The sequence below is a fragment of the Taudactylus pleione genome, unplaced genomic scaffold, assembly GCF_031769625.1.
Source record: "Taudactylus pleione unplaced genomic scaffold, aTauple2 ptg000411l, whole genome shotgun sequence".
Taxonomy (NCBI): Eukaryota; Metazoa; Chordata; class Amphibia; order Anura; family Myobatrachidae; genus Taudactylus; species Taudactylus pleione.
The window spans coordinates 818,734-831,026 of record NW_028284813.1 but is presented as its reverse complement, the minus strand read 5'-3'; the positions used below and the strand labels follow the sequence as shown (position 1 = coordinate 831,026).

General features: G+C 44.5%; 1 protein-coding gene across 2 annotated transcripts in view; it reads right to left on the bottom strand.

Moving 5' to 3' along the window:
• ZZEF1 (zinc finger ZZ-type and EF-hand domain containing 1) overlaps positions 1-12,293 on the bottom strand; it is a 239,492-nt gene that overhangs the window by 121,654 nt on the left and 105,545 nt on the right. For both annotated transcript variants that reach the window (XM_088447033.1, XM_088447034.1), the window contains exon 25: positions 10,547-10,686. In XM_088447033.1, coding sequence (XP_088303159.1) covers positions 10,547-10,686 — 140 coding nt within the window. The remainder of the gene's footprint in view (positions 1-10,546; positions 10,687-12,293) is intronic.

Here is a 12,293-nt window from a genome sequence, read left to right as displayed (position 1 = left end):
TCTTTATACCAAACCCCGTATACTCACACATTACATATTCACATACAAGGTTCCATAAGCTTTAAGGTATAAGATTTAAGTTTGTTCATTTAGTATAAATGCTGTGAAATAAAGATTATTTGGTAACTAAGGTTTTATATATGCCAAGTAAGCAGTGTTTGGTTTCGTACTGATGCGTACTCTTTCCACAGTATTCCGGTATTATCGGTGGGGAGATCGCATCATGCATTCTCAACTTATGGACCGCAGAGACTTCAAGCAACAAAATGTACATTATATGAACAACTGTTAGGATGATGCATGCGGCAGGAATCTAGGGACCCTCAGTTGTTGGAGGCTGGGTTGTCTCTATTTGAATCAGCCTGTTAAATGCTCTGTAACAGATGTATCCCCCTTGGGAACCAATGGCATCAGCAACAAATTTCTCTATTGTTTCGTCTATCCCTGGGGGGTATAAATATGTGTGCTTCAACACTGGGTCTTAGTCTTCATGCTGAATGCTGATAGACGAGGGGTTTCTTGCTGATGCCTAACATCTGGTCCGGAAGCGCTGCGTATGTCTACTGTACTTGGGTCTGTATAATTCCTTTGCACCGAATTGTGTCTGGATCAATAGCGTGTAACTGACTGTACTTTTACTTGAATAATAATTGTGCTTTGGAACCACAGATTCCAGGTCTTAAGTCTTCATTTACTGTATAACTGCGTACGCAAATTAGCGTCATCATTAGAAGGTATAGACAGGATATTAGAAGGTATAGTCAGGATATTAGAAGGTATAGGAAGGTGTGTATAGAGGTTCTGATCCAGTAGCGTTAAGAGCCAAAAGCACTCCCTCTAACATCACTAGTGATGTCAGTGGGGCCGGTCCCAGACGGTAGGCGTTCCCATGGGAACGCCTCCATCTGGGCAGCCACGCCCCCAGCACGCCCACCAAAGGGGGCGTGCTGTCAATCACCATCGACAGCACGTCCCCCTTGGTGCGAGACCCATGACGACGGCTTGGTCGTCGTTATTCGGGTCTCGCGCATGCACACGACGGAGCCGCCTCAGTCGTGCGCATGCGCACTTGGGCAACATCAACCCGCTTGCGAGCGCTCAGCGCTCGTGAGCGGGTCTAAATCAGGCCCTCTATTCCCAAATCTGAATCAGGCCCTTGTTCCACTATATCCTTTACTAACTGTTAACTTTTTATTGCAAAACTGTTTTGTATTTTGCCTGACAATGTGTTAATTGTTCTAGGATATATTTCTGCTAGGTAAAGTAGTTTATATACATATAGGTATCAATTCTAGACATTTATCTTTACTGTATGTTCTAGACAGGAGAACTTCACCCTCCCCTTCTACCCCCCCTTTTTTCTTCCCTCCCCCCCCCCCATACCTCCTCTCCTTCCCTTCACATCTCCCTTATAGGTTATTTATACCGTTTCTATAGGTGACACATTTTGATTCCCATTATTACGGGAATGTTTTTTGATATAATCTGATTAATCCGACTAGTTGGGGACCGGGCTTTCCTGGTCATGTGTTTTCATACCACTGCCCCCATGCACCCTAGCTCAACTGCTATTGATGTTTGTTTATTTGTATTTGTAGCGGTCCTAATCAAGAATCCTCATTTGCAGGGTTTTTGCCCTTTTGGGCATTTTTTTCCTCTCTATTTCTTCTGTTACTTTTTTTTCGTCAATGCTCTATTTATTCTATATTTTTTATTTTATTTAATTTTTTGTTCTCTTCTCTTTTTCCCTGGGGTGGGCCGCTGATGGCCTATCTGTAGTTTTCTGGCTGATGTACATTTTGCCACAAGGTTACTTCGTTTACACTCTACCACAGCCCTAAAATTATTATCTATCAATGTTAATGGACTTAACTCGCCTAGAAAACGTACTGTGGCCTTGGGCGCACGTAGGAGAGAAAAGGGCGATATAGTTTTCCTGCAAGAGACTCATTTCAGTGGTTCCCATTATCAGCTTCAAGGTAAGCAATTTGCCCAGAATTTCTTTGCATCTGCAGATTGTAAGAAACGAGAGGTTGCTATCCTGACCCACCGTAATATCCCATTTGTGCACAATTAAACGATAGTTGATGCAGAGGGACGTTATGTAATAGTGATTGGCACCCTCCGTACAGAAGTTCTCACCCTGGTTTCTATATATGCCCCTAACCAGGACCAATCAAAAAATATTCAATCTTTGTGTCAACATTTAGGTAGAGTTACACAGGGTCATATAATTCTAGGAGGGGACTTCAATACTGTCCTCGACCCTTTTTTGGATAGGTCTGGTTCCCCTAAAACGAAGAAAGAGGCGACACCATCTAGTGCCTCTCTATCTTACGTCTTTCCTCAAACAGCTCAATTTATGTGACTCTTGACGCCTTTGCCACTCTTCTGCTAGAGACTATACCCATTTCTCTGCACCACACCAACACTACTCCCGTATTGACATGATTCACACTTCTTAATCACTCACGTCATTAACTGAATTACTTCATTCACATGGACTGACCATGCGGGGGTTTATATTTTGTTAGATGTATATAGAGCTCCACGGGGGACTCTTAAATGGCGTTTAGATGATTCCCTTTTATTACATCCCTCTACGGTTCTGGAAACCAAAAATGCTTTGTCGAAAGAAACATATCCCCTGATATCTCTCCTGGAATCATCTGGGAGGCCCGTAAGGCTACGAATCGAGACCATTTAATTGCAAAGGCTTCTGCAGTCCGCAAAAAAGCAGCCCAAGAAGTCCTGTCTTTGGAATCTCAAATTTCTACTCTTTTAGCTCAAAATAAACAGTCTCCCAAGGCTTCTCTCCTCTCCCAGATAGAATGCCTGAGAGGGCAACTGAATACTCTTGTCTCATCGAGCAGCCGCTACACCAGCGGTTTTATGACAAGGCTGATAAATTTGATACTCTTTTAGCCAACAAGTTGAGACGCAAGCAGGCCTTGAATACTAGAGATAGACTGGATTCCTGTAATTTAGGCCGCCCTTACATATGATCCTGCGGTGAGGGTGATGGTAGAGGAGTTTAGGGATTTTTATAGCGCTCTCTATAATTTACCAGAGCCTTCCCTTTCCTCTTCCGCTGGTTCTGAGGGAGTACGTTTATATCTGTCCAATATTCCATTACCGTGTGTGTCAGAATCCCAACTCTTTGAGCTTAATAAGGAAATGTCATTAGAGGAGACGACAGTTGCTATAAAATCTCTGCGGTCCTCAGCTGCCCCAGGTCCTGACTGTTTCACAGCTCAGTATTATAAATATTTTGTGACGGAGCTCGCCCCGCATCTTACCTCTCTTTTTAATAATATTTCTGATGGATCATAGTTTGCACCGGCTTCCACATTAGCGGATACCGTGATCATTCCAAAGCCTGACAGAGACCCTACCCAATGTTCTAATTACAGACCAATTTCACTGCTTAGCGTAGACATTAAAATATACGCAAAAAGCCCCCCTTCTTACCCACCTAATCCACCCAAACCAGGTAGGTTTTATACCAGGACGTCAGGCATATGACAATACTAGGCGTGTTATTGACTGGATTCATTCTATCCACACTCAAAAATCACCCTCAATAATTATGGTACTACATGCTGAAAAGGCATTTTACCGTATTTCCTGGGCCTTTGTTTATGGGGTACTTCAGAAGATGGGGTTCTCAGGAAAATACTTGGAGGGTATTTTAGCCCTATACCAGTCTCCTACTGCCACGGTCTCTGTTAATCGTATTACTTCTTTCCCATTTGGAATTGTCAATGGTACCTGGCAAGGCTGCCCACTCTCTCCCATGATCTTTGCTCTAGTAATAGAACCCCTGGCAGCAAGGATTCGCCACAACCCTGACATTGTCGGTGTAAAAGTCGGTTCCTCTGAGCATAAAATTGCGTTATATGTGGATGACGTTATTGTATCCCTTGGAAACCCTGCAGCCTCTTCTCACTGAGATCGATTGTTATTCCGGTTATTCGGGCTACAAAATTAATACAAGTAAAACGGAGGTACTAGACTTTTATATTCCTGGACCAACGAAACTGCTTTTGGAGACATCTTTCCCATTTAATTGGCACAAACAAAAAGCAAATATCTTGGCATGTTTTTAACACATCGCCACCACCAGTTATTTCAGGCAAATTTTCCCTGAATCTTAGACCAAATAAAGTCAGATCTGAATTCTTGGTCTGGTTACCTTATATCTTGGATAGGCAGAGTAAATTCTGTTAAAATGAACGTGCTCCCTCGGATACTATACCTTTTTCAAACTCTCCCGATTTTTATTCTTCCCTATGTTTATAAATTCTTACAGTTTCATACTACACGATTTAAATGGGTTAATAAACACCCTCGGGTACGATTGAAACTATTGTAACGTCCTACGCATAATGGAGTGTTCGGTATCCCTGACTTTAAAAGATATTATCTAGCTGCACAACTAGCTCATTGTGTGCAATGGTGTAACCCTGATGCTAGGAAGGTGGGTTGCTATTGAGGCTGCTGAGTTGGGTCTAGCTACGGTTTCTTCTCTCCTTTGGCTTCCAAGATCACATCGGCCTAAAAATGTAGTCTCACACCTGATTGTTTCCCGCTTGCTATCAATATGGGATTATGCGAATAGAAAATTTGGATTGGCTCCCAGTCCTTCTCCCGTTATTCTGATCTTTCATAATCCTGATTTCCCTACAGGCAAAGATAAGATATCGTTTTCTACATGGACAAAAGAGAAATATTCTCTATTTAAACGATATAACTAAAGATTTGAGTTTTCCCCAATTTTCCCAGATTCAAGAGGTTACAGCACTTCCCCCTAATGCTTTTTCCAATTTTTGCAGCTTAGGCATTTCCACTCTAAGGTGAAACACCTTTCAGCCAATAGACCCCTTTCTAATTTTGAGGCTTTATGTTTGAGACGCTCCTCAACCAGAGGTTTAATTTCTTCTCTCTATACAGTGCTTCATGAGGGGTTGTCTCCGCAACGTGACTCTTATGAAAAGGCTTGGGAAGCAGATTTGGGTACCTCTCTAGATGATGAGGAATGGGCAGAGGTATGGAATAATGCTGCTTCCAGCTCAATTTGTTAGGATCAAACAGAATACGTACAAGCTATTATATAAGTGGTATTATGTTCCCTCTAGATTGAGTAAAATGTATCCTGGTACATCAGATAGGTGCTGGAGAGGTTTTACAGCTGAAGGTACCTTTCTGCATATCTGGTGGACTTGCCCTAAGATAGTAAATCTTTGGAAGGAAGTTATTGGTCTGATACACAGTTTATTCAATATACCTATCCATTATGATTTTAAATATATTCTTCTCCCTTTAGATCTTCCTATGCTAACTAAGCACCAAAATAAACTGATGAGCCATATTGTTAGTGCAACAAAATGTCAGATAGCTTCAGATTGGAAGAAGCTCTATTCCCCCTCTATGCAATCTATTCTATCTCGCATCTGGTATGTTTATCGTATGGAATATATGACTAGTATTATTAACCATTCTGCTAAATCTTTTGATAAAATATGGAGCCCGTTACTAGCTTCTCAATCTGCCCCCTCCCCTTTTGCTTTGTAAAAGCCATCTCTGTTTATATAGGTTAGTTTACAATGCGTGCGCACATGTATGTGCGGTCATTTATTTATTTATTTTTTAGTCTGGCGACCCACCCCGGGGACCTCCCCTTCTTTTCTTCTATGTCTCCCTTTTTTTCTCTCTCTTTTTTACACCTTTTCGTGGTTTTTTGAGTATCTTTATCTCTTTAAAAATTTATAAATGGATAACAATTTTCAAATTTAATTTTTTGTGAGAACCAGATTTTGTCTTTATGACTATTTGCTTAAATGTGTTTTTCTATGATCTGTGTCATTCAATGTGATCCGGCAAATAAAACGTATTTAAAAAATAAAAAGTCGCCCGACTCCAAGGCTAGAATGATGGACCGTAGGACTACATGCAGAATTTGGAAATCCGGAGGAACTTGTTTAGGTGTTTTAAATTGAGAATGGGTCGAAATGAGTCATCAGTCTCCTGTACCAGAAACAGAATGGTGTACAAGCCTAACCCTCTCTGATACAGAAGAACAGGGATAAGGACCCCTGAGGCCATGAGAGAGCGAATAGACTCCTCGAGAGCTTCTGTTTTTCCTGGCTGTGTGGGAAGACCGGTGCAAAAGAACTGGGAAGGCGGACGTTGCCGAAATGCGAGAGCGTAGCTCTGAGACACAAAGCATCTGTCGTGTTCTAAATCCATACTGCCAAAAAACAAAGAAGCCGGCCTCCCATCCCGAGGTCACCCGGGAGGAGACCCGTCCATCATGCGACAGGCATGTCCACTGGCTTAGCAACCAGACGTCTAGTGAAAAAGGGATGCTTACTACTGGGTTTGGAGCTTTTGGGGACCAAACCCTGGCTTCTGGGAAATGGCAGACCTCTGGCTTTGCCCTGCAAACGAAAGGAACAAGAGACTGAAGTCCTAGGTCTGGACGTGGCAAATGACTGCAAGAAAGTGGACTTAGACCCTGCCAGAGTAGCCACTATCTTGTCCAATTCTGGACTGAACAGAACGTCTCCTGAATAGGGAAATGCTTCTAAAGCCTTCTTGGATTCTGTGTTGGCCTTCCAGGTGCGCAACCAGAGCTCTCTCCTGGCTGCAATTGCAGAAGCAGAAACCTTAGAAGTCAAAATTCCTGAATCTATGGCCACTTCGGAGAGATAAGAAGCTGCCTCTCTAACATATCAGACCAAAGACACCAGGTCTCCCCTGTGAGTGCCTGATGTGAGCCCTATCCTCTAAAACGGCCAACAGCAGGGGCTGGACGAGCCAAAGTACCAGCATTAACATAAATGGACTTTAGAAAATTTTCCAGCTTATTAGCTGTAGGATCTTTAAGAGATGCAGTGTTAGGAATAGTGAGGGACAGACAACCTCATAAGACTAGTAATATGGCGTCCACAGGGAGAGGAGACTCCCACTTAGCCTTATCCGCTGCTGAGAGAGGGTAAAAGGTAGCAATGTGCTTGGAAACTTTAAAGTGCCTACTAGGGTGAATCGACGCCTCCAGCAGTAGGTCTTCTAATTGTACTAAAGATGGAAATACCATAACTGACTTCTTCTGCCTCTTAAATAAATACAGTGCCTTGGATCTGGGAGGCTGCTCTAAGTCCGCCACAAGGCGAATGGATTATACTGCTCTGTTAAGAGCCTCTACGTCTACTGGGGACATAGCCTCTCTGGGACCAAAAATGTCTCAACATCAAAGGTAATGAAAGCACACGCTTAGGCATCTGAAGACTCTTCTGAGTGTGAACCTCCCCAAGATGAAGGTGTAGAGCTCTCGCGTGCATCTGGGAGCCCAATTTTTATCTAGCATCTGCTAAAAAGATGTAGACATCTGAGCTAACCCCTGGACTGTTTAAGCAAATGATTGCATCCAAGGAGGCAGCGCCATGGGAAGTTGAGGCACAGCGGGCAGGGTGCCCTGGGACTGCCATCCGGTCTATAAATTACGACATTACCTGCGTTAACCTGAACGCCCAAGCCGGTTCTTGACTGGGTCCAACAGGCGATGCCGCCTGCTGCATGGCCATAAAGCAACTGTCACAAAGGCCATCTTGCTCTGGATTCAGAGGAGAAATTACATTAACAAACTTCTTACATGTGGGCAACACTGTAGCACCCACCTCCGTGGTTGTCTTATTTCTGGACATCCTGAGAGTCACAGAAATCCCCACACACCAAAATAAACAATTGAGGATATGTGTAGGCAAAAAGGGTCTTTAACAGTGCTAGTATATATCAGAATAAATATACTGGGAGCTGGAACCACAGCAGGTAAAGAGAAAAGTACAACAACTAAAATGCACACAGACCACTTAATGCAAAAAATGTGAACAAATGGTGCTCAACAAACCAGCCAATTTAGCAGGAAGGAACAATATGTATAGCGCAGTTGCTGGGAGCAGGTTGAGAGGAGATCGGTGCCCAGCTTCTTTCTCCGACGCTGAGGCAGGCTATGAGAGAAAATGGCCGCTCAGAGGTCAGGAGAGGGGAGGATCCTGCATGGGGCTTACTAGGCGCGGAGGGAAAAGCGCACTCCAGGGTTGGGGAGGAGCTAACAGGAGCGCCTACCTTCCCATCTGGTTGGACCCCAGGGAAAATGACTGCTGCTGCTAATAAGCAGATAGCCTGCTCCACAAAACTACCCTGGTGGTCTAGTGGGAAGTGTGGTAGACATGGGAACACCCATTGCCAGTACCACCTGAGGTCTGCCCAAGGGAGCCATTTTACCTGAATCCCACTGAGCGCTGGCTACAGCTCCTGATGGTCTGGAGTCCGCGGCCAAAGTCACTGACCCAGTTGCCAGTGCTGTGGCCACCAGCGCTGGCGCGGCAGTGGGAGCATCCTATAGGACGCCTTAGAGACTGCCCACTCAATGTTAAAAAAAAAAAAAAAAAAAATTGTAAATAAAATAACTGCCCCCCTAAAAAAATGGTGCCAAGTTCCTGCTGGCACCAAACTCAAAGTTCCAGTGGCTGGGGGGTGAGGTATAGAGGAGAGGGAGTCTGGGCTTGTGGGTAATTTTATTGAACTATTTGGTACCAGACTCTCCTCTCCAGGGTATGCCCAGTGTCATCCCTGTGCCCTCTAGTGGAGAAAGAAGAAAAAGAACTTACAAATAAAGTATAAATCTTTTCCTTGTAGATTCAAATTTATTTCAACATATGAAGAAAAATACAAGTCACTATTAGAAAAAGCAATATGTGAGATGCATACATTGTTTAAAAATCTGTGTACAGCGTTGTATTCACTACACGTGTTTGTTCCCAACAATATGCCTAACATACAAACTATAACCACAGTACATTTAGTAGAAATATTACAGAATGCAGTGTACAAATTCCAGTAACAAGAGAGATTGCTTTGTGCTTACCACTTGCTTTTATTAAACTAATTTTAGAGAAGACAAGGGCCCTCATTCAGAGCCGTACGCTCTGAGCAGAGCGCACGCTCAATGAGGGCCGGCCTCCATGAAAATGGAGCGTCCTCCTGGACGCTCGTATAGCTGTGGGTCACCACCCACAGGCTATACGAGCGTGCAGTTTGATGGCCGCGATGGTCTTGACCATCGCGACCATCGAAACTGCGAGCCGGAGCCTGCGGTTGAGGTTTTCAACCGCAAGCTCCGGAGTGATTTTGGCTCTATCAGAGCCAAAATCACTCCCACTGACATCACTAGTGATGTCAGTGGGCTGGCTTCTGACGGGAGGCGTTCCCGTGGGAACGCCCCCGTCAGGGAGGCACGCCCCCGGCACGCCTACCAAAGGGGGCGTGCTGTCAATCAACATCGACAGCACGCCCCCTTTGATCAGACACAACGAGCGAAGGACTTTCCTTCGCTCGTCGCGTCTGGCGCATGCGCACGACGGAGCTCCCTCCGTCGTGCGCATGCTCAGTCCAGAACATCGACCCACTTGCGAGCGGACAGCCGCTCGCGAGTGGGTCTGAATCAGGCCCAAGGACAATTAAACCCAAAAAGGTAAATTTCATATATGAATCATGGATAGAAAATGCATGATTTTACCCTGAGCTTCCATTTCAGTTTATTTAGGGAGAGAAAAGTTTCTCGTCACTCTCCATAACACACATAAAACTCCTTGGAGTCAATCCAATTGTTTGCTATGATTTTGCAGTCATCGTGACAACAGCCACACTTGACGGCAGCCCGAACTCGCACAAAAGTGCTCGCATAATGCTCCCTGCAAAATTGATCGAATTAGGGTTTGGAGTGGGCTGCGAGATCTGGTGCAGTTGCTGGCAGTTTAATGCTGTGGTAACGGCAACTTGTACCCTTCGCAAACAGTTGGATTGACCCCCTTGTCTCATAGCAGTCAGTCTATAGGGGCCTATCCATTTAACGACATGAATGTCTGAACGTCCAGCGTTCAGACTTTCATGTCGCTGAGGTGAAGGCACCGCACTGAAAGACGTTCACTGGACGTCTTCAGTGCAGGAGCCCAACCTCCCTATCTATTAACATGCCGAACCTGACGACCGTTGGCAGGCATGTTCGATAGATAGTCGGGGATGGCAAGGACCCAGCATGCACGCACCGGCTATCCACTTGCAGACTATCTTCACGTTCCGACGAAAACCTCCTGGTTTGGGTCGCATCGTGAAGAAAGTCGGCAAATGTATAGGCCCCTTATGAGCTACAAAACTATTCTGTCCATCAGTCGGACTTTCTATCTTAGCTACAAAGTAATTGAAGGCAGAGAACCAAGTTGCTTAAATGGCTTTTTTAAAGATGTTCACTTTCTGCAAGCAACTGGGACATGCTGCTTTCTGGATTTATTTAGAAACACATCAAGCATATCACTTAGTAATATGCAGGCATTATCACATTTTAATGGGTTCGTTATAGGAAATATTTTTGGAACAATTTTTGAATGTGGTCCTAAATAAAAGGAAAGCACATAACTTGGGTCAGGTATACAGAAAACATGTGCACAGTAACATATAACATGAAAGTAAAACATACTTGGTATACCTCAGTAGATGCCTGGTCTTGATGGGTTGGCCTTGTTAGGACGATGTTTTCTGTGCACATTTGATGCCTGAATACAGGTTTCCACAATTGAGAGGTAATAACAGAGGTCACCTTTGTAGATGGCAGTTCAAGTCCCAACTCTAGGAAAAACAAATATTAAATCAAACAGAAATCCTTAACAAAACAAGCACACAAGAAACATGTATCGTTAAGCTACTATTTGACTGTACTGTATGAAGAGATGACTGATGAGTGCACTTGTCAGGGTAGGTCACAGTAGAAAGTTTATGAACAGGCATCTACTGTCTACAAGAAACAAAGACCAAATCTAATATCCCAGTAACTTTCCTTCCAATGCCCACTTAGGCAATATCATTGCCTAAGTCAGGGGTGGGGAACCTTCTTTCTGCCAAGGGCCATTTTATATATATATAAAATTATTAGCGGGCCTGGTGCAGGCCACGCCCCCTCCGAATAAGGTCACACGGGGGCAGGCCACCATCGTCGGTGATTATGGCAATGCCCAGAGCATCCCTGGATGCTCCAGGGAGCTGTTAGGGCAGCAATGTGAGCATCTGAAGTGTCCTAAGGATGCTCCAGGCGGCACTGTTGCATAGATTCTGGCTACAGTGTGCCGTTCTTGGCACCCTGTTAGCCAGATGAGGTTAGCAGAAAAAAGCTCAGAGGGCCAGACCAAATGATTCCGAGGGACTTATACGGCCCCCGGGCAGGAGGTTCCCCAACCCTGGCCTAAGTGGACATTTCAAAAGGGTAATGTAATTGCAGAACAAGTACCACAAAATAAAAGCTAAAGATCAAATGCTTTGAAATAGTTCATGCATAAGTCCTACAGTGGGATACATCGCTGGCTATAACAGGGGTGGGCAAAATCTGGTCCACGAAAATTAGGTCCGGCACTTTGCGTCTGTCTCCCAAGTCCAGCAGAGGGAGAAGCAGCAGATGCTCAGTACCCGATGGTCATGCAGTAGGGGCCACTCACAATATACAATGTGCTACACAGGAGGTGGTTTACTAATACAGTGTCGCAACATTGCGTGGGAAACAGCAGAGAGGGCCAGAATGGCGACGCAGAGACGGAGGTGACCCGAGCAAGTTATACTATTTATCTATATGATAACCTTAGGATTAGTTTGTCAGAAAGGAATTGGTATAGCCACAGATAAAGCATAACTATGCATGGTGGAGGTCACTCCTATTGGACTTGCATGTTGCAATCTTAAACTGGGTACATATTAGATGATGTCGTCCGATCCGGCAGCTCGAGCCAACATATCGTCCACAGCGGCCAGTGTGTTCCCTCTATGAACGATCCTGCACGCTCTCGTGGGGTCGTTTATCGGATAGACAGATTGAGCTGCATGCATGCTCAATCTGTCAGTTTGATGAACTTCTCCATGCATTTGGATGCAGCTGGCGAACGACATATCGTGCGGTCGTTCACCAGATGGTGTGGTGCATATGAAAAGCACAATGTGTCATCCGTTGCAACAGTCGGCTGAGTACACACGTTGTCTAATGTGTACCCAGTTTAGCGCAGACTACACACTTTCGCCTCAAGTTTGCATCTTAGTCCACAAATAGTGTACTAGCTATTTAGCTTTAGTTTCTTTGTCGCGAAATAATTGGTATAAAGCCGCAGATTAAGCTTAATGATGCATGCCACAGGTCGTATTGGACCTACCATTTGCCTGTTTACCTCAATTTTGCATCAGGCCGATTCTTATTG